This window comes from Xiphias gladius, chromosome 23 (assembly GCF_016859285.1).
Source record: "Xiphias gladius isolate SHS-SW01 ecotype Sanya breed wild chromosome 23, ASM1685928v1, whole genome shotgun sequence".
NCBI lineage: Eukaryota > Metazoa > Chordata > Actinopteri > Istiophoriformes > Xiphiidae > Xiphias > Xiphias gladius.
Window position 1 is genome coordinate 19457960 of NC_053422.1, and position 27914 is coordinate 19485873.

The 27914-nt window shown below is 42.4% G+C and overlaps 1 protein-coding gene across 5 annotated transcripts; it reads right to left on the bottom strand.

The window, feature by feature from the left end:
- Positions 1-744: 744 nt before the first annotated feature.
- Positions 745-27408, bottom strand: ankhd1 (ankyrin repeat and KH domain containing 1). 5 transcript variants are annotated; one of them, XM_040119183.1, is made up of 39 exons: positions 26927-27408; positions 23616-23769; positions 18392-18548; positions 18005-18152; positions 17645-17792; positions 17321-17554; positions 17093-17187; positions 15802-15957; positions 15058-15139; positions 14610-14801; positions 14364-14473; positions 13992-14079; positions 12833-12960; positions 12581-12724; positions 12353-12455; positions 11941-12203; positions 11491-11772; positions 10957-11380; positions 10697-10836; positions 10473-10584; positions 10175-10320; positions 9940-10082; positions 9207-9420; positions 8758-8933; positions 8227-8389; positions 8041-8136; positions 7815-7931; positions 7535-7703; positions 7208-7407; positions 6714-7066; positions 6272-6424; positions 5861-6010; positions 3549-5127; positions 3122-3311; positions 2702-2827; positions 2162-2413; positions 1784-1968; positions 1525-1692; positions 745-1378 (listed from the first exon to the last, which is right to left on the bottom strand). In XM_040119183.1, the coding sequence occupies exons 1-39, from the start codon at positions 27203-27205 to the stop codon at positions 1319-1321; spliced, it is 8079 nt and encodes a 2692-aa protein (XP_039975117.1). In that variant the 5' UTR covers positions 27206-27408; the 3' UTR covers positions 745-1318. The 5 variants fall into 5 exon arrangements, with proteins under 5 accessions (XP_039975117.1, XP_039975116.1, XP_039975114.1 ...); XM_040119182.1 differs by having other exon boundaries at positions 15802-15963; XM_040119180.1 differs by having other exon boundaries at positions 1784-1965; positions 15802-15963; positions 18005-18167.
- Positions 27409-27914: the final 506 nt, after the last annotated feature.

Genomic DNA, 27914 nt, shown 5'->3' on the forward strand with positions numbered 1-27914 from the left:
CTACTATCCTCTGTCCAAATGAGATTTTTCTTTATGGTGCCTTCGGTGAAAGCAGTAGTAACATTTAAAATGAAATGGGGCCTACAGGCTCATCTTAGTACCTGTACAACTATACAAATGTTCTAGGTCCACATTTTATTTGATCGTGGAATATTTGCTACAGACGGGAAGATTACTGATAGTGTTGCACTGGTATTGCTGGTGTTAAATGTTTCCCCAATGACCCCCCCCCCCCCTTACCACAATACTGCCACCGAGTGGGAGTATGGTGTAAAATTCAGTTTTCCGACCATCACTGATTTTCAAATTGATAAATAAGTGGTGTATTTTAGAGAAACAGAGGTTTGCCACCAACGCCACAGCAAAAGACTACAGCTGCTGAGTCTCAGGTCAGAATACAACAATCCAAGTATCCTGTTGGAACTATCATTAGGCATGACAGCACTCCTCAATCCTCAGGTATAGTAGCTAAAATGAAAAAAATATATACATATTTAACAAAGAAAAATAAATATTTATGTAATAAAAACCTGATTGTAGTTTAAGGCCAATTTGCGATCATAAAGATAGGTCTCAAGGACTCCAGCTGTGAAGAGGACAGTCAAAGAGATTAAGCCTCAAAATGACAATTTCATTAGATGAAATGTGTGCCAAGTCTCGATGTCTGCTGAAGGCTCAGGAGTTAAATTTTCAATCAAAACATGAAAATAAATAAAGAACAAGGTTTAATAAAACAACACACAATTAATTTTCAATCTTTTTATTGAATATTAAGGTAAATATTTCACATTAATACAGGCTACATAAAGTAGAGCCACTATACGACATGAAATTTACTCTCATTTTAACCCTTTTTAGTATGTAAACAATTATACATGTATTTACCACTCTAAAAGGTTCTGATTTCTCTTTCTCTTTAGGTAATCATCATCTAGTTCTGGGCCAAGTTTAAATAGCTACTTCATGTTGAGCCCCCCGCAGCCCAAGAACGGTGTATGTGGGTTTAAGTCAAAATCGCTAAACTACGCAGAGAATGGATCCTGTTGAACAGGTGATCGCGCATGTTTGTTTGCATCATCAGGAAACTGATAACAGCTCTCGCCCAATTTCCTCTTTCATTGTCTGAGATAGGCACATCAAAGAATGGCGTCAAAAGAACTTCCAATTCTTCAACCTCTGCTCTGCACTCAGGTCTCTAAAGTTAACATGTTGTACGTTTTTCTTTTTTCTTTGTCGCATTCGGTCATATTCGTCAGTTGGTTTTTCATGTTTGCGCTGTGGTGTCATGCTGTGTAAGTTTGATTGCTGTGGACGCCGTCTAGTTGACGTGGTTCAGGTGCACATTTCCCACATGAGGTGCCCAGGTACCAGGCCACACCTGATTGAGAGAGGAACAAATTATGGGAACATGTTAAAACAAATGTAGTTAAATATTTTATCTGACTGATGGCAGAAGTGCAAGCTTGACAGTTTAACTTGAAGCGTATGATTAGACAGCATGGGTTTAATAAAAGGGGACATTACCTGCTGTTGTGGGTCAGAGTTATCTGCATTGTTTGGGACCACTTTGATGATGGGGCTCCATGCAGGGTCACCAGCGTGCAAACCATTGTACATCGGTCCCCCTGGCCCCTCTGCCATGGGAGGATGAGGAGGCAGCATGGTTCCTCCATACATTGACATAGGCATCCCCTGAAAGGACAACAACAGGTCACTGGTAAAATATGTGTACATAAGAGGAAAAGAGGTTAAATCATCTTAAGAGCCATGGATTAAGTGTTACCTTTGGGAAGTCCATGTAACTGTTGGGCAAATGTTGAGGCTGGTGGTAGTTGTTAGCAGGGTTTGCGATGCCTGTGTCGTCCTGCTCCATGGGCTGGTGCTGAGAGAAGGCCGACTGTTCTGCCTGAAGCTGAGGGTGCATCATGTGGCTGCTCATCAGGGGCTGGGACCAACCGGACATAGCTTCTGTACCAAGACACACAAAGGGTTAAAGCCTTAATCACTGGTTATCACAGGTACTGAGACTGAATTTTGTAGGCTTTTTTTTTTTTTTTTAAGTCACACATCTACAATTACTATATACACCATTTTCCCTGTTGTCTTAATTGTAAGAAACAAAAAAAAGAACACAAAACACCAAAACAAAATTTGCTTTTACCCGAAGCACTGCCAACCCCGAACGACCATATGCCTCCCTGTCCAACAGATGCCGTGTAGCTGGTGGTGAGGAGAGGTGGGTTGACCGAACCCGTCTGCCTGATCCTGGCCAGCCGCTCCGTGCCGATAGGTGGAGGAACCTTCCGGTCCTGTTGCGAGGAGCTGCCTGGCTTAGGCTGGGGGGGAGGGGCCACAGCTGAGGTGGAAAGGGCAGAGGATGACACTGTAGAGGGAGGTGGGACAGGAGATTCACCTTTTGGAGAAGAGACAGCATAGGAAGAAATAGTTAGGAGCAGATCAGATTTACACATTTGACAGTATTGATAAAAGAGGTTGGCACTAACTGCTTTACAAAATAAAATGAGCAAAATAAGCCAATTAAAATGCCATTTTTGGATGTAATAAGGGTTACAAGAGAAACAAGCTAAAATGAAAAGATCACTTACAAAACAGCTTCTCTAAATGTGAAAATAGATCATTTAAGGCTGAACAGTTATGAGAAAATCATTTAAAAAAAAAAAAAAGAATGAGAGCCTAGTACCTGATGTGGATGCACTCCATGGGTGAGGGGAAAAGTGCTGTCTGCTGAAGGAGGGTGTGCCAACCGCTGTATGACCATGCAGATACACAGGGCTGCCAGAGATACTGGTGGCATAGCTGGTCAAAGCTGTGGGTGCAGACAATTAAAGAGACGGCTCAATATAGGGTACAATCTACCTCAAAACTTCACCTTGCTAATAAATACTTAATGAGGACATGTTTTCTACCTTGCCACCTTCTCTCACATGTATACGATTTAATTATATTCAGATTTAAATATATTCTGTTACTAATTACACTTTAATGCTGTTATTTTATTTAGGTTGCTCTTAAAACTGATTCTTAATCTCAAAGGGATTCACACAGTTAAATAAAGACGAACAAAATGATCATTCATGAAGTAAAAGATAAACAGTCATACCGATGGGGCTGTTGACCATCCTCTGGGAGGCAGACCGGTAGCCAGGGGCTTTGGAGCTGTCTGGAGGAGGTGGGGGCATCATATTCTCCATTTGGCCCATGCTCATGTAGGCTGGTGGGGCTGAGTATGACTGCTCTGGAGGTGAGCGAGTAGGCAGATGGCATGCACCCCACACCTGATTGTTTCCGACCTGCAAGACAAGCACAATTAATAATAACTGCATTACAATTATTGGGTGCGTGACTGATCTTATATTATAGCAAAAAAAAGAACCATGACTTTTTTACTGTTTGGTTTAATCTTTTGTAATTTTGTTCAACCATTTAACCTCCTCCTTATGTAATTTTAAGTGATTGTGTGAGAACAGCCAAAAGTCAAGACAAGATGGCAGGCTAAAGTTTACAATACAAATGTTACTTTAACTTACCTGGCTATTGTTATCAAAGATGCTGCTGAAGTTGAATAGGCCTGCATGACCGAAGTTGGGAGGTATCTGCTGAGGCTTGCCTGCACTGGCCACATGCTGCATCTGGGATCCGTTCATCATCCCCAGGTTAGCAGAGACTTGAAGGGAGCCTTGAGCCTGGGCTTGAGCTTGGGTCTGGGCTTGTGGAGGCAAACTTGTGGGTTGAGACGTCTGGTTTTGGGTTTGTTTCTGGGGTTCTTGCTGAGCATTGAAGGGCACGTACACAGATTGTTGCTGCTGCTGTTGCGTCTGCTGCTGTTGTTGCTGATGCTGCTGTTCAGGGAGGGAATAGTAAGGCCCTGGTGGCTGCATACGATGGGAGACTCTGGGTGCAGGGGCTGAGAAATGGGGTACAGTGTTGTTGGGGTGTGCAACATTGTGTGACAGGACAGGAGGAGGTGCTGAGGGGAGGTGGGAGCTGGGCTGTGGGTTGAGGAGGGGTAGTGGAGCCTCTGTTGATGGTACAGAGGAGGGAGGGGGAGGTAACTGCTGTCGGGGCTCTGGCTTGGGAGGTAAAGCCAAGGAAGTGGCAGTGAAACCCACAGAGTTGATACTCTCACTGACAGAAACAGGCTGGCTCTCTACAGGCAGAGAGGGCTTGTCTTTTCCAGCAAGCAAAACAGCACTGTGCTCTGTTTTAGTTGGCTGGATGGGGGGCTGTGAGATAGGTCCAACAGGCTGCTGAGGGGTGTTAGCGGTAGTTGTAGTGGAGCTGTGATGTGCAGGAGAACCTGTGCCTCTTACTGCATTAGTGCCACTAGTTGCAGTGGCATTAGCAGACGCAGGGGCGACACCAGCAGGCTTGGGGTCAGGGGCGAACAGCTGTTTTCTGACAGAGGACGGGGTGGGGACGCTCGGCTGGGGATTGTATGGGGTAGGATTAGGGGTATGAGGCGAGGCTGCAGCTGTAGATGTGTTAGGAGCACTGGTGGTGGTGGTGTTGGTGGTCGTGACTGGGGCTCCTGAGCTGGCTGTGATGCTGTGCTCACTGTGGGTTGCGTTGGGTCGGGCCTGGCCTGTGGTGCTGTTGGTTCCTCCATTGTGTTTGGGGGAGCTGTTAGCACTGCCAGGACTCACGGGACGCACGGGGAAGGGTCCCCAGGTGCTGGCGGCGGGAGAGAAGGTACCACCAAACTGGGCCATGGGTAGACGAGGGTGCCTGATCTGGTGCATGGTCTGAGCAGCCAGTAGAGCCAGCTGAGGGTGGGCATATGCCAAGGGCAGAGACACAGGGAAAGGCTGTCTGACGTTTGATGACAGCCCCTTCCCAATCTTTCCCCCGGCCTGAGAAGAGGATGAAGATGAGGATGAGGAGGGCTGGAACGAGACACCTGTGGAGGTGACTAACGAGCTCAGGGCTTTTGGGCCAGTGGTTGAACCACTGGTTGCTCCTGTGGTACTGGGGAAGGAAGCGGAGGTTGTTTTAGAGCCTGGGGCTCTGATGTGATTCCTTGGGATAAGATCCTCAAGCTCTTTGGCTGGGTCTTGGATTAGAGCATTGATCAGCTGGACTGCATACCTTGTAGACTCTGTCCCTCCTCTGAAACAACAAAGCAGGCTCATGTGTTAAAATGTATTTAAAAAAAAATCAAAAGTGATGGCATTATTAAGTCGGATAAAGTTTTGTGACAGACCAAACTGCCTCCCTCCAGAGCCTCATGGTTGGTATTTGAAATTGCTATTCAGTGTTGAGTTTCCCAGTGGTCTGCAGCACATGCAGTTATTAAACCCACTACTGTTGTGTACAGTTCTAGGTCTAATATTGCTGCTGCCTCATTGTTCTCATATAATCAGTCTTCTTATCTATGTCTACTGTCTTGATGAAATGTAAATGACTTGAGCAAAAATAGTAGCATTAGCAAATGTGTGTGCTTAATGTTATCACTATTAAAATGACCATGATGCAGGCACCACATCCACCAAGGGCTACACACTAATCATTTTCATTAGTCGCACTTCCCCTAACACCTTTGTCGTGCTCAACAGGGAAAAAATCTTTTGTGTGAAAATAAGACCTTGGAGACCTAAGAGTGCTTATCATTTTATGCATGCAGGGGAATGGTTAAATTGTCTCCCTGCAGTGTTTATCTTTAGCCGTTTTAGTGTATATTGCACTAAATTGTGAGGACATCAGATGTAATGATAAAAAGAGTTACTGTATGTAATGATGCTGACGCTGTCTAATAGGGGGCTTCCGTGCTTTATCCTTCTAAGTAACTGTTATACTCCAGCTGCAGTGGTGGTTACAGCCCACTAGAGGGCATTATTTTTACCTTATAGTGATCATCCTCTCCCCGTTCTTGTCCTTCTGTTTGTCCACATCAATGTGAGCTCCTGTCACGTCCTGGATGGCTGTGATGTTGCAGCCCCCTCGGCCCATAATCCGAGACACAACGGAGGCTGGCACAGACAGCTTCTTTGATCTTCAAAAGAAACAGTCAAAGGTCAGTTTTTTATGTTTCTATGTGTGTACTGGCCTACAGATACTCTGGTGATGTAATTTACTTTTACTCATACATAATTCATTAAAAGACTAATGCAAATTTATTAGCTCCGCATGTAAGCAATGTATATGCATGGACTGATAAAATACACCAAATAAGTTCCATGCAGACACTGAAGAAAAAAAAAAAACTTGTGTAATAGCGTGCAATTTAAAAGGTTATAATAATAAATAAACTGACCTTCTGACCACCTCCTTCCAACCTTCTTCTCTCTTCTGGCCTCTCTTAGGGCTTGTGAGGCTGAGCTTACTGTTGGGTGAGGTGACAGGCAGAGCCATGGTCTTGAATGGAGAGGGCAAGGAGTTGGAGGTGGAGTCACTCGTGTCTGGAGCTCTGTGACAAAACACGCAAAGATCAGGTTCAGTTGGAACACAATAATAAAGATATAACATGTTACTTGTCATGGTGGTTGACATTTACAAAATGTTTTGAAATAAACTTGAGGATCAAGTGAGAATATCAATCTGCAATTTAACAGAATTTACTGCAAATAGTTCACTCATAAAAATAGCTCTTTAAAGCTCAGCTTGTTCTCCATAGATGAACAGCTAAACACACAGACACAAACACATACACAGTCAATGTCAGATGATAAATGTGCTCTTCTCTATCAGGGACTCACTTTTGCGTTGGTTTTGAGATGGAGACTGTGACTTTGTTGTCCACCTTGCAATCAGTCTGTGGCTGAGGACAGTGTCTCTTCTCTGGGCCGGGCAGGAGGACCTGGGCTGCTCCTGAGGAGGGGGCTGAGGAGGAGGAGGAGGAGGAAGAGGAGGAGGAGGAGGAGGCGGAGGAGGTGAGGTCAGGGAGGTAGTTGAGCTCCTGACTCTTGCCTCCGCTGCTGCTGCTCTCACTGGCACAGTCGGTGCTATCCAAGGGGTCAGAATCGCTGTTGCCACCCGTCACTCCCCCACCCCCACCCCGTGGCTCACCGTGGATCTTGTTCTTGTCAGCCTTGTGCTGTGCTAGTGCAACCTAAAAAAAAAAAAAAAAAATTCAGACATCATCATAATTTTTGTCCATCGTGGTACCTGTCTAGCCTAATTCATAAAATCTGAATTATCAAATCTACAAAGCATGAATCAGCAAGGGAGAACAAGACGTTGTAGTGCTCACCTGCGGATCTTGTAATATGATGGGTTCATTGGGCGAAGAGTCCTTTGTCTTGTTCTTTTTGTTCTTACGATTGGTGCTCGGGGTAGTGGCCACACTAGCTCGCTTCTTACCAAAAGCTGTAGTGAAAGTGGTGGAGGTGGCAGATATACCAATGGTGGTGGTGGTTGTTGCACTGGGAGGCTCAATAGGAACCTCTGTTTCTAGGGCAGAAAAAATTGAAACAGGAAAGGTTACTAACCACTTAATTGTAGTACAACATAACTATAGGTATTAGAAAGTTCCAAATCTTCAGTCTCTCTCTAGAACAAAAATCCATAGAATAGTTACCTTCAGCTGAATCTTCCTTCTGCTCCTGCATCTCAGAGGATTCCTCCTTGATTTTCTGCCCCTCCTCTTCCTCTTGCTTCCTCTTCTGCTCCTCCTTCTTCTTTTTGCGTTTCTCCTTACGCTTCTCGCGTTTGGCAGCCAGAGCCTGCTTCTTGCTCTCCTCTCGGGACTGACGCACACAAAACAGAGCCAGTGTAAAAAAAACTTGTTTGTCCTCATCCTCGGAATGCATTCAGAATGCTTTGACCCCCAAAAGCATAGTCCTAGTAACTGATATTACCTTCTCCAAGTCTAGCTCCTTGAGGAGAATGCTAGCGTTCTTGTTGGCCTCGGCTGCCTGCTGGTCTTTGGCTTTGACGATGGTCTCCATGCACTGGTGGCACTTTTTCAACAGCTCCTGCAACGAACGGGAACAGCTGGAGTTAGAGCGCGGCTAACATCTTAAGCACGTCTTTCAATTCCAACAGATGTAGCACACTAATAACCGCAAAGGAATCAATACCCACCTTGTCAGCAATCGTGGCAATATATCTCATGCACTCAATATCTGATGGGAATTGGTTGACTTCCTTCACAAGATACTGCACCACCTTCACATGACCCTGGAAGGTTAAGTTAAATGGTTAGTATCCAGAGGCCTGCCAAAGTGTAGCATGACACAGTCACGGTCACGGTTTTGGTAAACATTGCACCTTGCGAAAAGCAGCCATGAGCGGGGTAATCTTGCGGTTGTCGGCTGCATCCACATCAGCACTGGCATGCACCAACAGCTGGACCACGTCAAAATGGCCGCCGTTTGCCGCCAGCCAGAGAGGAGTGTTCCCTTTCTTGTTTCGTACATCGATATGGGCACCCCTGATAAGACATTAAGAGTGGTTGGCTTTAGGAATGCAACTAAAAGGGTTGAGAGAAAGGATGAATACACTGGAAATTTGCAACAGGCTAAATTTATTGCCAATATCTGATTAAAATCACCAAAATAAGTGTGCTTTTATACATCTGCTTTAGCTGCAGTCAAGATGTCAAACCTGATGTAAATGAAAAAGGACAATTTGTGCACAATCAGTGCTTGCAATAAAACCAGTAACACCAGGAGTTGGCCAATATTACAAGCTAATTCACTCAACATTGAATGATTGAGGACCATCTTATTATGAAAAAGAAAAAACAAACAAACAAAAACTAGAATACAGCTTTGTACAGAAACACCCAAGAGCACTCACCTGTTGATAAGCAGCTCACAAAACTTATAGTGGCCCTTGTCGGCAGCAATGGTGAGGGCAGTGTCTCGGGATGAGGGAACAGGGGGAGCATTGACATCTGCACCTTTATCAAGCAGCACTCGGCCCACTTCTGCATAACCTCCAGAGGCTGCCTCCATCAGAGGAGTAAGACCAGTCTGCATGAAGTGAGGAATCAGTTAGCAAGATGGCCAGCAGATACAGAACCAAACAACGAAACCAAACCAAAAAAAAAAAAAGGGACCAAAATATTCATTTCATTTATTATGTGGAAGAGAGCACATTGTGTTTTCTCCAACATTTATTACATATGTCTAATAGAGATTTATATAAAAGATGGGTCATCTCAGCTACTGAATCACGGCTTAAGCCGTTATAGGCCTATAAAGATATAACTTAATATTTATTCTTGTAAGTGTCAGTCTCCTCACCTTAGCACGATGCTCTACATTGGCCTTGCGATCTAGCAGCAGACTGACGACCTCAGCTCGTCCCTGGAAGCAGGCTAGGGTCAGAGCTGTGTTTCTGTTCGTCTCAATCTGGGCATTGATGTCCGAGCCCATATCTAGCAACAGCTTCACTGCCGGTACATGACCATTCATAGCTGCCAGCATCAAAGGAGAGATTCCCAGCTTACTGCCAGTCCTGGTAAGAAAGTAAATAAACCGTTTACAGACCAAAAATCAAAATAAAACATTTAACTCTTTAATTTGCATTAAAAAGTATAAGATTGATCGTTGCTTTCAGTAAAAGAATACCATTTTACTGCAATTGATCTACTTAACATGTACTTTAACATTATGCAGAAGTATTTATCAAAGTACCAGCTGCTATAAAACCTTGGTTTTGAAGTTATTGCCTTACTTTTTCCTCACTCCTCATTTATAACAGAGGTAGTCACTATGCTATTACTCGAGTGTGCTGCTAAAACCCAATGGCACATTTTACAGAGATGTTGTATTTCTTTGGCACTGTGTGGTATAAAAACCTCAAGTGTCCAAAGAAGAAATCTAAAGTTCAACCTCATACACTTTCAGGATCTCAAAAAAATGTAACATTCAGATTAAGGAGAAAGATTTCATCCTGATAATGAACCTAATATGGGTGGACACATTTCACTCAGACTAAGGGCCCAAAATAAATACAGAGTTTCTTGGCGCTCACCTGGAGTTAATCTCAGCTCCAGCATTGAGGAGTATCTTGATGATGTTGACATAACCCCCAGAAGCAGCCAGGCTAAGAGGTGTGTAGTCTGAAACATTGCGGTGTTCCTTATTGGCTCCCCGAAGCAGCAGCAACTCAACAACCTGTCCAACACAGTTACATATCATAGTTAATGCCGGGGAAATTAACAGGAATGTCACTATTGTGAAGGTAAACTAAAAGACAAAGTGTTAACCTCCTGACGTCCCCCAGAGCAGGCCAGGGAGAGGGGTGTGTCTTTGGTTCTCTCTGACTGAGCCTCAATGTCACCCCCTTTGTCCAGGAGCACCTCCACCACTCCTACGTGGCCAGCAGTGGCAGCCAGGATCAGAGGGGTAAAACCTGTGGAAAGCAGAGACAATATTACAGTCAACTAATTATCTGACATATAAAAAACACCTACTATAAATCAATTCCGATTCACGTCACCCTACTGTTCATGATACCATTGGAAGTCCTTTTCACAAGACAGTTTTATTATTGCACTTTAATACCTTTTTTGTCCCGGTGCTCGATGTTGGCTCCCCGTGCAATGAGGACAGACACAAGCTCCTCATGTCCTCCCGCACATGCCAGCGTCAGCGCTGTGTCATGGTTACTCTCCGTCTGTGGGGAAAAGTACATCTCTCAGCAGGGCAGGGGACTTTGTGCATACATGTACTCAGGTGTATTGTGAATTTTAAGATCTCTGTCATGTCAAATTGGTATTGTGTCTTACATGTGCATCTATGTCAACAGAGGGATAGAGGGGCAGGACTGAAGGGGGCGAGGCGATGCTTGTGGGCGTCTGTGTGGGTGGCTGGGACAGGGGTGTGGGTGAGGTTGTAGTGTTCCGCATGGGTACGCGGTTGCTCACAGCTGCAATAAGAAAAAATGAAAAATGTTATACATATACATCGAGTTAGGGATTTAGCAGACGCTTACATCCAATCAGAGTCAACAACAATCTCAAATCGATAGCAAAAAAAATGCACTTACCTGCCATGATGTCATCCAGAGTGTCTGTGAGCGTCTGTGCAGGTGTAGCTACCATGAGCCCATCTGGGGCCTGCTGAGGTATCATTCCTGGGCCTAACCCAGCCAACTGTTGACCCTGGCCCTGCTGCTGTTGGCCCAGCATCTGCTGCCCGACCAATACCCTCTGCAGCTCTGGGCTGGTACTTCCCGGGTAGTCTGTAGGGTTGTAGTCTGGCAGGGGTTGGATAGGGACGAAGGCAGCTTGAAGAGGTGGAGGAGGAGGCTGGGGTTGAGCCTGCGGCGAAGGGGGCAGAGGAGGCTGCTGTGGTGGCTGTGGCCCATCCCTGTAGAGGATTGTACCCACCTGAGGAAGCTTGGGGTAATCTTCCTCTTCGCCATCTGCCTCTTCCTCCGAACCCTCCTCTTCGTCATCATCTTCCTCTTCCTGAAAATGTAAAGAAAACACCTTAAGCCTCTGAGATCAATAAACATAGCGTTAAAGGAGTCAGAACTAACATAAAAATAAACCATTTTTTAAAAATTATTGAGTTTCACCTCTTCCCCTTCCTCTCCTGCCTGCTCCTCTTGCTCCCCATCTTTGTTGGCCTCTTCATCCGTGTCGGAGCTGGTGTGTACTTGGGCACCTGGTGTGGTGGGAAGGGGCCCTGGAGCAGACGTCGTACTTCCGGACCCCGGGCCCTGGCTAAGTCCAGCCTCCTGGTCCTCCTTTAAGCCCTTCGCCTCCATGTACTCTTTGGTGAACTGTTGCTGTGTTTTCAGCTGCAGCTGGCGCTCCACCTTCTGCAACTCCTTCAAGATTTTCTTCTTCTTCTGCACCTAAAAAGGCAACAGCCACATCCTTGTTTGACCACCTTAACTACCTTGTTATGCATGCACAATAACATTTAAATGTGAATTTGCTTCTAAGGTAATATCCATCTTAGTTAAAGTACTTAAAAGAAGATTCAAAATGAGAGCAGATCTTAAGTGGATAACAGATGATACCTGCTCCTCTCGGCTCTTCTTCAGCTCCTCAATCTTGTCTTTGGTGAGCGGCTCCCCCTGAATGAGCTCTAGTGACTGAAGCTGGGCCTTCTCAATAGCGCTGATTCTCTGGCCCAGCTCGTTTAGCTTACCCTCCGTCTCCTCCACAATGCACTCTAGAGGTTGGCATAAGTGGAAGGGTGGCAGAGGCTCTGCTTCAGGCCCCCGGCCAACTGAGGTGGGGACACCGGGCTGAAGGGCTGCCTGTCTCTGTTTGGACACGCCTGGATTTTTAGAAAAAAAGGGTCGAAAAGGTTGGGCATTAGGATGGGTTAACAATAAAATGCCATAAAGCTGGGGAGACAAAAGATAAATAGCTTAGTGAAGTCTGCAACTCCATTTCGTGAGTACACTGACTTGTAGCATATTTTACCTTTGCTGGAGATGGGTGGGGGTGTGGCGATGTTTGATGGGGCTCGGTCAGGCTCCTGAGGGGGCACTACCATGGCAAGAGCTTGGATTGGGACACGAGGAACCTGTTATGACATAGGACATGTTAAGTTTAAGCAATCCATAAAAACTATTAGACTTTTCTCTTACTAAAAACAGAGAGATTTCCTAGAAGAACATCAATAAAAGTGTGATTTATTGCTGAATTTACCTGAGAGGCATCTTGCGAGGGGGGAGTGAGCTGGGAGAGGTCAGGGGCTGGGACAGACAGGATGTTGTTGGGGTAGTCCAACAAGTAGGACACCACATTGGTGTGGCCACCCTTAGCAGCTTCTATCAACATGGTCGAACCATCCTACAAAGAGCAAACATAAATAATTTCAATGATTTGTTATTGTTACACACAAATGGACAAGCATAAATATTCTGGTCTGCTCTATATCCAGTGTGTATGATGCATTACTTTGAGTCTGTGTGTAGGATCTGCCCCATGCGCTAGCAGCAACTCCACCACAGCCAGATGTCCTCCAGCACAGGCCAGAGACACCACTGTGTGATCATTATTGGCAGTAGCTCTGTTCACATTAGCACCTGGACAAGAGAAAGAGGAGGGTAAACCAATTAACTCACTGTGTATGAGATGTGAATAATAATAATTCTATTCACAAAGTCAAACTCCTCGGCCTCTAACCCAAATTAATAGGCAGTAATAATACATACAAACAAGTGTTCATCCATTACGATGGGCGAGTCAATAAAAATGTTTTCTAAGAAAATTTCAGTGAGTAAATTCACCAAGATAAGTACTGGACCAAGTAACAATTATTAATTCAAGTATTACTGGTGTCTTTTGATAGCGTTAAGTGCATCTGTGCACAATACGCTGTATACAATTGGAGAAAAACCTTCTTGCCTTCTTCCTTTTTTTTTTTAGCATTTTCATATTGATCAGCCTATGAGTGTAAATCCTTCCAGGATGAAGCATTTTCCAGTCAAACTGTTGAAATCAACAGAACAACAAACCTAATTTTAAACTAAATTTTTTTTTTATTTCATCATTACTTATGTACCCGTACTAAATTACTTATTTCCAAAACTAAAAGTTGTGCCTGGAATGTAGAGCTGCTTCACATATTTCCCCTCACAATGTTGCCATATAAACAATGAAGTTAAATTTACTAAAACTGGAATTACATAACCAAGTTAAACTAGAAATTGTAGTGAACAAGACAAAAAGAATGGCTGCACTGAAAGCACAAGAGAGACAACTAAAGGAATTTGATGAAGCAGCTACTGTATAAAAAGACAAAGAATATATCCAGATCCCCCTGAAATCAAGGTCTTGGTTTTACAAATCAAAGTAGAGACACATAATGCAGTAACCTTGATTTACAAAACATGATGTAGTTACCAAAAAGTCTTGTACATATTAAATTTCATTGAATTGAAGTCACATATCTGCTTAAAATGACCACTTTAAAGCATGTATCAACAATCTACATCTTGACTTTCCCAAAAAAACACTCAAGTAACTTTTTAGTGGTTTTTGTTTTAAACTAATAATCATTTCCAGAAAAAGTACATTTAAGTTGGTTATGCTGAACAGTTAATGAACAACAGACCTTTGCTGATGAGGAACTGCACTGTACAGAGATGTCCTGCCCTTGCTGCCTTCATTAAGGGCGTCCGCCCCCCTTCAGACTCGTGTTCCTTGATGACAAAGATGAAGATGTGTTAAAGCTTAGTTGAGACAAGAAGTTAATCATAAGAGTTATGACTTATATTCATCCAGAGAGAACATGACTCAACAGAAAACTGCTGTTGTAGTTCTGAAGTCTACAAGCCGTGCTTCTCACAACAGACTGTTCAGTTCAACCAAGTCACATTCGCACACAGAAGACTCAGACTTCATTACAAATCTGTTCTAGTTCTCTGATAGAAACAAAGGCCAATCAAATCATGAGTGACAAAGAGGATTTAAGATTATGGCATACCAAGTTGGCTCCAGCCTGCAGCAGCACATCTGCCACATCAGTGTGTCCGTTCTCACACGCGTATGTCAATGCAGTGTCACCCGTTGCTGTGGTGGCATGAACGTTTGCCCCTGAATGATAAAAACAAAAGATTAGGATCGTAAGCACAGAGGCAGAACTGCGACATTTTTAATTGCAGCCAAGCACACTCTTTGTCTCTTTATTCTCGTAGATCTGCAGCACCTTGCCTTCATTTTTCTTGCTCACCTGCAGCCAGTAGGTATTTAACCAACTCCAGATGGCCCTCCTGTGCAGCCTCCATTAGAGGAGTCGAGCAGCCCAACTCAATGTCGGCCCCCGCCTTGATGAGGAAGTCGGCCACTTCCAAGAAGCCTCCACAGCATGCTAGTGTCAAAGCAGTCTCCTGGGTCTCCTCTGTCTGGGCATTGATGTTAGCACCTGGACAACAGAGCAACAACAGTTAGTGATTGGTGGCTGGTTCAGTTTCAAAAAGGGCAAATCCTGTATAAATCAACCAAATCGTGTCAATATGACTTCACAGATGTTTTGGTTTTATTATGTCTTCTAAAAGCAGACAAATACAAATAGTGGGCTGATCAAAGGCAAACAAATCCAGATTAGTGTAAACTATTCATTGGAATGGTATTTGACAGTAAGTTTACATTTCCCAGATGTAGGAGCAAAGTTTGTTTACCTTGAGCCAGCAGCAGTGCTACCATTTCCTCATGGCCTTCTCTAGCTGCCTCCATCAGAGGGGTATAGCCCTCATCATTAACCTGGACAAAAACAGAAGCATTGGGAGATAAAAAAGCATGAGTATGACTCACTGCATGACTCACTGCAAGATTACTCTGTTGTGTAGAACTCCGCCTGTCTGTAAAGTGGATGAAAAAAAGCCCATGAGAACCTGAAGTTATGTCATTTGGCCCGGCATTTTCTGTACCCATTCCAGGCTAAGTGTGTTTTGTCTTTATTAACCTTTAATAGCAGCAATGAAATATTGCTAATAAATTTTCAGTTTTTCTTGCTTGCTGTATTGCTTTTTTTTGTTTTTGTTTTTGTTTTTTTTGTTTTTTAAAGATTAGCCATGTAGTTGGTTTCATAAATGTCATTTAAATGTCAGTAACAAATGAAATTCCCATTTCCTATTTCGGAAAAACTTAAACTCTATACCTATACATAGAGACCCTGGCTAGTATAGTTAGTATTCAATACAGTATACCACAATAGTAGCAGGGCAGTATGACTGTCAAAAAGTTGAAGGCTATTCTTCAAAAGGTAAACCTCTACTACGGTAGGTGTAAAATCACAAATTGGTCTATAGCTACATAATTCGAATTGATAGACACTCTGGAAAGACAACTTGAAATTTCATCCTCCTGTATTTTATGGTCTTTCCCAAACTTGCGTTGGTATTTAGGTGTCTGTCTCTACACACCTCCTCCAAGTTCGCTCCTCTCTCTATGAGCAAAGCTGCCAGCTCCACATGTCCTCCACAGGCTGCAAGGGTGAGGGGCGACTCGAAGGAATCAGCTGGCATGTTGACCTGAGCACCGCTGTCCAACAGCAGCCGTGCTACCTCCACATGGCCGTCCTGGGACAGCGAGACACACAAAGAATGTAGAGATAAGCACCTGAATACACACATGGGACCACTTCTCAGCTAAGCTAAAATACAATCACATTACATGCGGCTGAGAACACCATAAAACTCCTAACTAGCGCTGGTTGAAATCAATATCAAGACAATCCTGGGGCACAGGTGTTAAAAGCTTCTGCTTTACATATTTATTTACTGAATCAAGTCTACTTTTTCCCCACTTAGATGCCCAAGTACGTGACTGTGTACTGTGGAGAGAGCTCTGTCAAAATGCTTCAGTGTGTGAATACTGAAAGCGTGCAGCTGTTTTCGACAGTGCATAAACTTACAGAAACTCTCATTCTGAATTGGTTTTAAGTAGTGCAGTGCCTGTTCCAATGTGCCTGGCAGAAGAAGTTGATTGCTAATAGCATCATCCAAACAACTTCACACTCGACACTGCATTGTGTTGGGTCCTGAGCAATACACCTGCCGTAACACCGTAACATTGTTGTGTCCCCAAGCAATGCTAGACTAAATGCGTCATTTCTGGAGTTGGCTGCTCCGCTCTGATAGTGTCTGGGTGATTGTGTACAAAGTGCCATCACAGTTGAGTTACGTCTTTCTTAACGCCCTGGCATGTGTGCGCTGTAAATTGCCCAAGTGCTGCACTGCCCTCGTAGCGTAGTTGCGCCTTTTTCTTCACGTCAAGTAACAAGTAGAAAAGTGATGTCTGAAGTTTTATCGAGAACTTTTCATCCAAAAAGCTTCAGTCGACACTGCACTCTCTTGGGTCCTTAACAGTACACGTGAAGTTTGATGTCGATTGAATGAGTGGTTGTCGAGAAAATCAAAATACAGACAGATTTTACTTTATTTATAGTTGGATGGTGGTTTATAGATGGATATTGAATGTGAATTTAAAAATATGACAATTTTGATTATCTTGGTGACTAAATTTGAACAAAAACTGAGTCATGAGAGAAGAATAAAATTCTAATTGAAATTGAGAGAAACTGTATAATTTTCTAATAATTTTCTGAAACAAAAATACAATCAAATACAATCAAATTTGGTGACTTAAAACAAGTGAACTGACCCCTGAGAAGAAAATATTCAGGTAACGGTATGGTTTGGGTCAGATGCTCACCATGCACGCCTCCATGAGTGCTGTGTGCATCTCATCTGTTTTATGTTCCTGGTCTGCTCCAGCCTCCAACAGAAAACGCACCATATCCAAGTGACCTGCAGAGGACAAACAAAAATCCATTTTCTAAACCTTTTATCACGTCAATAATGTATTAGTAAAGAACATGTTAAAGACAGAGAAACTAATCAAGGTAATCAAGAGGACAAACACTATTATTTGCATTCTAACCTTTGTAGCAGGCGAGCGTGAGAGCACTCTCCTTGAACTCATTGGAGTGTGTGTTGATGCCGGCGCCATACTCCAAGAGTACCCTGGCCACCTCCACGTGGCCAGCGCTGGCCGCCTCCATAAGAGGTGTGTGTCCGTTCTCGTTGTGGTCCTCAATGTTAGCACCCTCTTTCAGCAGCACCTTCACCACATCCACGAAGCCACCAGCACATGCGTACGTCAGAGCTGTGTTGCCTGGAAGAAATCAGCAAGATTAATCTGACTGCAAAACATGGACAATAAAGGAAATAATCCTAATTGTAGAGAAACGAAGAGAGGTTTTACCTGTGGAGGACTGTGCATTAACATCTGCCCCATGGACCAGAAGCAGTTTGACAATGTCCACATAACCTCCGCTGGCAGCAGCCATAAGTGGCGTTATGTCCCCCTTGATGCCCCTGTCCTCCACATTGGCATGCATGGCCAACAAAACCTAAAGATGAAAGATTAAATGATAAAATTAAGAAACAAGTATGGCGACCTGTCACCAATGCCAAATTCCCAAAACAATCAACTGGTGATACAATTGGGATTTTATCTTTGCTTTGCAGACAGGTTACTTCAGTGTACAGATAACTCACACTGCAAGCATGCAAATCACAATTATGCTAAATCACATCCCACTCCAACCTTCCTTTCACATACCTGTGCAAGTTCATAGTAGCCAGCCGAGCAGGCGAGGCAGAGCAGGCTCTCCCCTTCCTCTGTGTGTTCGTTGACGCTCCGTCCCTCATCCAACAATTTGCGCACAGCGTTGACATCTCCATCTGAGCACGCCTCTGCTAAACTACGGCTGAAAATAACCAGACTGCTACAATTACTGCCACTGTGACAGGTGAACACACATACGCCTGAAAATTACGCAATCACTTCGAAGGAGCAAACACGCACACGCGTTCAGACATACTTTATGCAATTGAGATGTATGAGAAGTAAGAAAGAATGATCCTATTAGGGTTTATTGATTCATCTATCAGTCTATGTACACGATAAACTGGCATTTGCCAGTGTCAGTATGGGCAAGATACATACTTGTCGGCTTGGCCGGCGTTGAGTGTGTTTTCAGCTCTCATACGTGTCAGGGCTGCTGCAGCCTCATCCAGGGCACAACTCACAGATGACGTCAGTCGCCGTAGCACCTCAGGGTCTGCAAAAGCTTTACCATCGGCAGTGGACAGTTTACCGATGCCTGCCGAACACCAAAAGGGCAGGGGTGCATAGGGCAAGGCAAACCACAGGGGAGCACAACCACACCAGACCAGATGAAGAAGCAAGTCCAGTCCAGCCAATCCAATCCAGGGTTAGTAGCAGCATACACAAAGAGGAAAAAGAAAGAAAAAAAAAAAAAGAAAAAATATATCACACACAGACACAGAACACACACACAAGCAATTGTTAATATGGCTTAATATCTTTCTTCACTACTTTCCATCTATGATTCTTAATTCCTTTATTTTTGCCAATGGTAAGGTACAAATCAATAACCACTGGCCTACTGTGGAACTGACCAAGTAAGATCAGGTCTGTGACCAGAACTAGAATGAATACAATGAGGGAAGTAATGTTAGTTCTAAATACTAGTAGACATAGGTTCAAGCTGTTAATGGTAGAAGAGAAGAAGTTCTCATCCTATGTGAACTATAGACGGGTAAGAGGCAGTGAGTGTGAGAGAAACAGAAACTGGAGACAGTAGTCAGCAAGGGAGAAAAGCACAGCTGGGAAGAAAACAAAATGCCATATGAGAAAAAAATGTGTTTTGTGTGTGTTTGTCATGGAAGAGAATAGAAAGCCAAAGAGGTTAACAAGAGTGAAGAGCAAGCAGGAGGAAAAAAATAGCTTTTGCTAAGGAAGATCTCTTTCCAAAGGGAGAACATAGACCATTTCCCAACCAATGAAACCATTCAAGTTTTTGTGTGTGTCAAATAGTGTATGTTTTAAGAGAATTTGAAAAAAATGCAAACAAGAAGAAGCGGTGGGAGAAGAAAAAAGTGTTCACTTTGAACTTTTCCGCCTCAGCCTCAACCCATCCTTTAACCAGGCAGAAATGAGCTCCAGTCCTTGTGGTCCTCCTGTGTTTTCACCACTAGGCCTACGACTCGAGCTAAACTTAGAATGGTTCTCAGACAAGGATTTCGCAATGGTCCCCAAGGCAGAGGGAAACAAGAGGTCGGGGAAGTTGATCATAAATGTTTTAATGTATCATGTTTATCTCAGAGAATGCAAGAAGTTCAATGAACCACAACAGACTGAATACACATCGGGGTTGGAAGCACTGTAAATAACTCAGATGAAAACAAGGAAACCAACTAAGGGTGATTTTTTCCCCCAAATCTATTTGTACATTTAAGAAACAGTAACTGTCTCTACAACTGTGAATCACACTTTTAACAAAAATGACCTTCAACTATTTACGTTGAATTCTTTCTTAAAACGGACGCTTAGCTCTTATTGAGGCCAAGACCAAGGTAGTACAAGTAGATATTTTTGCTGTGTTTCAACTGAAACTAGTTACCGGCTCACCACTGAGCTGCCTACAACCACTGTACCACCAGAATACCATGAAATCTGAATAAACATTTTTATCCAAGTTGCTAATTAAAATTTCAGCCAATGTTTGTTTGAGAACAGCCAACACAAAACTGCAAGCAAGTCAACTTTAAAGCTCATTATCTTACTGAACAAAGGCAACTTTCATCTCTTATTTTAACATTAATTAATCAACTCATGTAGAGCTTATATATAACTTATGCTATAAACTGTTTAGTGCGTCTACCCATTAGCAACTGCTCCTGTACAGCTTTGCCAAAACTCTTTGACGTTTACGCAAACCACACGATCTTCTATCAAGTTCATCAAATTGTGCTAAAATAAAATGTCAGTACATGAACAGTATAGACATACATACACACACAAACACGGGTACATATACACGTACACACACACACACACACACGTATATGCGCGCACATATACACGTACACACACACAAACAAACACACATATATATGCGCGCACATATACACGTACACATGCACATATACACGTACACGCACACATAGAGCAATCTTCACTGGGTTGGTCTTTGACTAAGATGATTCTTTTTATTTTACTTTTCTTCTCTTACGTTAATTGATTTCTAGAAAAAGGGTCACATGTAGGCTTCTAGTGGTGGCCAGTATCACAGGTCGTGTCTGAAAGCGATCTCTGCCACTGCAGGGAGAACTTGTTGCATTCTGGGTAAGATGTAGCAATGTTAGCGTTGGTTAGCCTTAGCTAATGAGTTATTGTAGTTTATTATAATCAGCAGATCATAATAAACATCAGAGTGACTTTTAACACTGAGGTTTCGTGTGTTAACAAGTATTAGTCTGAAAGCGTTGTTAAAGATGGGAAATGCCTCTCAACTGCTTTACTGCTGGAATAAACTGATCAACTGTTGGAACGTTCACAGGCAGATCATGTACTGACCATGCTTCTTCAGCTCTATCTATAGGCTCTACAGTTCAAATACAGTTCAGAGCCACAGATCTTGTGTGCATTCATCTGCGTGAGAACTCTCATTTTCTTTTGCTTTTGATGTACCATTTTTGTGTGACTTTTCTTTTGTCAATTACTTTTGGGACCATAACTGCACTGACTAAGATTTTGTGTGTGTCTGGCTGCTTTGTGTTTTATTTTTTTAATGTTTATATTGCTGTATTCACCAGGCCTCCCTTTGCAACACAGGTTTCAGACCTCCATTGAACTTCTCTGCTTAAATAAAGGTGAAAAACAAGAAAATGAAACCAATATTTTATTTTTTCTTATTTTTATGTTTTATCTATTTTTTTTTTTTTTTATTAAGTTATATTTCATTTGGGTTTTCCTATATTTTTTGTTCCCTTTAATTGTGTTTTTAAATGTTGTTTAAGCATTTGTATGCATTAAGTACAGTACTTAAGTACAGTAATTGTCTGAGTTTGCAAAGTCTTACACAAATAAATCTGGCTTGCCTGGTAAAGTCAAGTGTCTCTGCTGAATGGTGTCTGGTCAATGTAGCCTGAGGAAAGTCATTTAAAGTTGGGAATACATGACCGTGTTTGGGGAGAAGTCATCTAAGTTAGATTAGTGTGCAAAATTCTGGGATGACAGAGGAGCAACATTTGCAAAGGACAGAACCTGCAACTGACAAGATATGAGAACAGATAGGAATATAAATCATTTTCATCTTAGGCTGATACTGTAACAAACTGACCTTTCTACGAGTGGCTTAATTGTGACAGCATCCCCACATAATTTGATTTCCCAGCACAGAGCAACAAGGGATCTCCAAACAGAAAATGTGAGAATTTTAGATCTAAATGTACCCTTCTTAACCTTTGTATTTCTCCTTTTTTAATTTTTTCAAACCGGTAGTGTTTCTCATGGCTACCAGACTTCCTTTCCTCTTTTATAAACACATACTCCCCTTTATAGCACAAACAACTGTTGATATGTTCTGCCGCTTTCTACCGTCAGCAGAAATGTGTATCATGCTCGTGGTTTTTATATCTTGTGGCATCTTTAAAGAAGGGGCAAAAAGTTTGTCATCATGGTGTGGAAAATGGATTGGGCAAAGGGTGTAGTTCAGCAGGGAACATGAGACAGTGATGGAAGTAGCACTGTGAGGATATCAGAAAAAAGACCTTGCAGGGCACAGCCCATTTTCACACATATGCACCCCTGTACAATCGCTGCAGATTCCAACATGATCAATGGATTACAACAAGTTACAAAAAATTGGGTGACACCGACCAGGTTGATATCTAGATTTTTAACCTAAATACAATTAACAGCCTGATCACAAAGACTGATCTCTTATTGTATACAATATTTTCCTATCTACATTATAGAGCTGCATCATTCATACCTATCATATACTAGGCTTAAATTAAAACAAGTAAAGTCAGTTCAATTTAGATTAAATATGTCTGAAAAGTGAGAATTTTAAAATCTAACAGTACATCAAAGCCTTCCTTTAATGGTTTTCTGTACTTTCTTTTACCGTGACCTGTTGTAGAATTTTCTAATCTAATCTATGAAGGATGTCCGTAAACGTTTGTGCCAGATTTTCTGGACAGCCTCTCTTCATCCCCCACAAATGTTTACGGTTCAACAGCCATAAGTAGCATGGCAATGTCACATTTTTGTTCTTTTTCTTCTGTACCCCAGCACAATGGATTGGAAATGAAACAATGAAATAATAACTATGAGGTTAAAGTGCATTAGTTCTGCTCTTATTTGGAGGTTTTTAAATGAACAGTGTGGGGATTGCAGCCTTTTCCATGCATAGTTTCCCAAATTTAGGATTTCTAAAATGTATTGGGAAAAAAAAAAAAAAAAAAAAAAAAATCAATATAATCTAAAAGAAAGTCATCAAATTAAATATATTTGGTTGGAAATCTTTTGCAATTAACAACTGCCTAAATCTACGACCCACAGACATCACCAGATGCTTTCATCTTCCCTGGTGATGGTCTTGACAGGCCTGGTATTTGGCTACTTTGTTCATGCTGGGAATGAACTGAGGCTCTCCTAATCTTCCTCCCACTTTGTTATGCACAGACACTCCTCTTTCTGCTGATATTTTACAAAAACACGACATGACACCTCACAAATCAATATCAAAAAATATGAAATTATTATTATTATTATTATTATGCAAGATAAAGACCTTATGTGAACACATAATGTAAGTTGCCACCTCTTCTGTCCCGACTAGAAAGGGAGAAAGGGGAATAGTGAGATTAGCCATTAGCCGTTCAACACAGGCTCTCTTCATACTGTGGAGGCTCAAGCGCGTTGCAGTGTTAATCTGCCCGGTAATGTTCATAAGCCCAAACAAGGCCAGGACACCCAGCTCTAATGGATTAATCTACACAGACCTTCTTACGCTTAGATTACAATTTCTAATCAAACGAATTTACCCAAATCACTTTCAAACTATGTGCTGGAATGACACTTGCAAAACTGGCAGGTTCCTCTTTATTGCCCTTTCAGCTTTAGGCCTCATACAAATCAAGATCTTTCCAACTGTTGTTTGGACTGGAAATGAGATAGGGGGGAAAAAAGCTGAGGCAGAAAGATGTGTTTTTACTTATTCAAAATTACTTTATGTTAAAGCACAAATTAAGATTGGTTGGAGCAAAATAGGTGTGGCAAATGGGCCACTGGTCAATTATAAATTAACATGTCATGTCTTCTATAGCTGAATTAAGTTCAGACAAAGCAGTCATACCTGCAGCTTCCAAAAGAGCTTCAAGTCGGGCCTGTGTCTCTGGATCAACAGTCCTTAAATCTACTCCATCTGTGGCGCTGGACAAAAGCAACTCTGACGCTGTCTTCATGATAGGGTTATCCAGGTCCTCCTGGTCCAAGATGAATGACTCAACCTGGGAGAGATAGAGGGAGGAGTGAAAAGAATAATCATTAGCGCTCTGACAGCTATTTTCCTATTAGTTTCTGGTCAACAACTGTATTTTACATAAAGTCTAGATCTTGACCATTATTTGTGAAACAGAATAGAATAACTTGTGAGAAGTTGTGTAAACATTTCTAATATACTGCTTAATACATCACTTATTTCTATTATTATGTATAGAAGTGGCCACACAAACACAAATACACCACCTATAAAAAGACCAGGCACGCTGTTGTTGTTTATGTACGGTTTCTTTCAACAGAAGGGAATCAAAAAGGAGCACAGGGATAAGAGTCAAACCACAGGAAGTGATACGGCCAGGAATTACAACCCCTGCACACATGGAGATATTCAGCTGAGAGTCAGCTGCCCAAGTACAGCACCACAGTCTCATACCTGTGCTTTGGTCCTGTTGGCTATCATGTATTACAGTCTGTATTACAAACATTTTATTCTTCCCAAAAAAAAAAAAAAAATACCACGAGTCAATATAATAAATATAAACTTTACTGACACAACAAGCAATATTTTATTCACATCTAAGCGTAACTGGTCAATTACTGTTTTCGTGAATGTTACTACAGCTCCAAGCAATATTTTGTTTTTTAATTTTGTTGTTTACATTTAAATGAAGAGTGGAACTTACACATGAAACATAGGAATTATGTTTTTCATCTTATCACATATAAAAATACAAACACACCTTCAAAAAAAGAAATTTAATCTGACTTTTATGTTTTGTTTATTTCAGAGTAACAGCTGGTTCATTTTCTGCATTTCAAATTTTAGTGGGGGGACTTGTTTATATTTGAATAGCACATTGTATCAAATGTAGCAAAACTTAATAATAAACTTGGAGCAGTTATCAAATCCCTGTCCTTAGATCAAACTTTGTTACAGGAAAGGTGTTTTGATTTTCATCTAGAGGACAAGCCTATTGACACCTGAGTGTAATGACCTCTAGTTACAGTGTTAACAAAACAAAACATCAATCTATTAAATCAATCTTTTATCTGATAAACTAGAGCAGGTATTTTCATTAGCTATACTGGGAATGTAAAATATGACAGACATTACAGCTAGTTTGGGCAAACAGCCTACATAGAGGGTGAGATAGATTTTAAAATAATATAACGATTTAGAATAAATTACAAATTACTGTCATTCAACAAATTGCAAAACAAGCTCTGATAAAAACTGAGAATGCAACAATCTTTGTCCATCCATAAGCTGCAGCAGGCTTTTAGGGCCTGGCCTAGAGACAGCAAATACTGTCAGAGAGTCAGCATTCAGCAATGTGGAGGAATTCAGCTACACGATAGTAACACAGAGCACAACAACCCATGGAGAATGTAGTTCTACAAAGGCCTTTATAATCAACAATGGACATCAGTCTTGACTATTAATGAACTACAGTTCCCAGAGTGTTGGTATCCAGAGAGCTGGAAAGGCCTAGAATGGCATCTGCTTAATCCTGGGGCTCAGATTTTAGCTACTGCCCAGAGCAGCGAGTTCTCCACTGGAGTAAAACACCACAACAAACGCTCCCTTTCAGGCTTATATAGCAGGCTGGGTGAGTGCAGAAACACGACACTGAGGCCATACACTTGCAACGTGACTCAATTAAACTGCCAGAGATGTTATTGTCAAACTTGATATTTTCTTCTTCTGCTACTACACAGCTGATACTCAGACATAGATGGCCAGGCTATATTGACATATCAGCTGACATTCTTACTTGTCTAGCTGTCATGGCTGTAGTATATTTCAAACAGATACCTCTTAGGTCAGATATTACTGAAGTATAATGAAGATGGCTCAACAGGTAATGTGCGTTGCTCTCCACACCCATAACTCCTTGATGATAGTGTTTGTAAGAGTAAATACTGTATCGCCTTTTAGATTGCAAAGATCATTACTTTGCCATGAAAATGCCATTTAACTGAGACCTTTGACAGGTGTGTGAAAACCAAATATTTGCCATCTAGCAGTCTGAGAAGTTCCATTACTGCATCTGCTGCCCTCACATGATAGGGTAAACTCAATTACATGACAATAGTATGGCTGAGAAATCTTAACAACTTTAAACTGACAGCTCTATCTAGACAAGAGGTGCAGTAAAATAATAGTTAGGTTATGAGGTGGCATTTGATAAGTCTGACTAGTAACCTTTAGATTATTTTTGACAAAATCCCCAAAGAAGGGGTTCTGTCACATTGTCATCTAATAAGGTGGCACATTAAATGTGTGCTGTGGAGACAAATATTTGGTTTAATCTGTGTATACATCAGAGCTGATATGAAACATGTCTACAGTATGTTTAGCTGAGATGAGGAGATGCCATCACACCTGTCCCCGTGTGTGACTGCCAGCACATGGAAAGTTGGACACCTCTCAACCTGAACTCTAGCTGCTCTCCATTCTGACAACGCAAATCAAGTTGACACAGTGGTGGTGGCTATCTGACCGACAAAGGCGAAAGATAAAAAAAAAAAAAAAAAAAACAAAAAAAAAACAAGTGCTTTATTTGTCAACACCGACTGTCGAAAATTCGAGTAGTTCCGCGAGGAAAAGCATAATCCGCACGTATCGAAAAGTTAGCTGAGGGCTGATCGGAGTAAATTTACATGATTTGGAAAAGTGACGTAATTGCACCATAACTACGAAATGGCAGATAGTTAGCCGGCCGTGTACGTCCGTGGGTTTACGGGCTGGTCTTCCATTTGCTGTGGCTGGAAAGCTGTTGGAAGAGCTGCAAACTTGTGATGGGTGTTGCGAGACGACAGCACCGAGCAAGGCCGTCGTCGCTTCCACCCGAAACTAGGCCGTGGTCACAGCCTGCGCTGCATAAATAAAACATTTCAGCCGGTAACCGTCAACAACTGCTTGTGTCTCACCAAACATTATCGACATCAAACACTCCATGGGCACCTGAGCTGACAAGAGGCGTTATTCCATTAAAGTGCTGGTTTATTTTTACGTAATTTCAGCGGCCTTGGAGGGGGTGGTTGCCAACTGCGAGCTAATTCGCTAGCTAGCGCCCAGCTCGCGCTAGGAGAGGAATGTTGCCTAGCTCTCTGGTTAGGCTTCGCTAACTAGCTTAGCTTAGCTTAGCTTAGCGTAGCTACCTCTGAAACCTCGTCTTCGTCGCTGCCGGATCCCGGACCCGAGGAGAGGACGGCCGCGGCCGCTAGTTTGAAATCCAGTCTTTCTGCAGCAGGCCCGCCTGGTTCGCCGTACAAACGTACTTTTTTTCCACCTACACCAATCCCAATGCCCCCTAGTCCGACTCCTCCTGGTGTCGCTCCTACCCCCATCCCTGCCACTGGGGAGCGAGGAGTCACCGAGTCAATCTCGTCCTCGAAGCCGTCCGTCAGCATTGCCGTCCCGGCTACTGCATCCTGCATACTTATGTTCACAATACGTGTGTTAACGAGATAGCTGTTGACTTAAACTTCCGTCCAGGCTATTTCTTTTAGGATATTTGCTTGATTTTACTTCAGGGAATCCAGAAACTCTCCCGAAGCGAGGGTTGAGGAGGTTCTCTTTCCCCCAGCCATTAACTTTCTAACAACCTAACCCGATACGCACTGTTTCTCAGAAAGACCGCCTCAGTAGAGAATCCTGATAATCCTATTGGTTCAGTGGGTAAAAGCTCTGTTTCCAATTGGTCAACGTAAATGCTCGTCAAACATGAGCCCGCAACGTCATGTTAGGTTTACCAATATCACGAGGCTGTAGAACGAACGTCAAGACATGACATGGTAGGCCAACCTAACTGGTAGCTAGCTCCACTAGTTCATGTAAACTCTTACTGGGAAATCACACAATCAGAGGGACTACAGTGAGAGTAAATTGGTACCTGCTGAGCATGTTAATCACTATTTTAATGTGATTTTAAATTACATAACGATAACTGAACCTTACAAATCACACATGCTACAACTTATTGCCTTAATGTGTTGGGGAGCATAAATAATATTAGAATTAGAGGAAATAAAGGAAGATATTTTTTAGAATCAATGATATGAGACAAAACAGAAGATAGAGAGAAAAACAAAACAAAAAAGATGACCACTAGATTATAATCACACTTCTCATTGAAAATTAACTGCT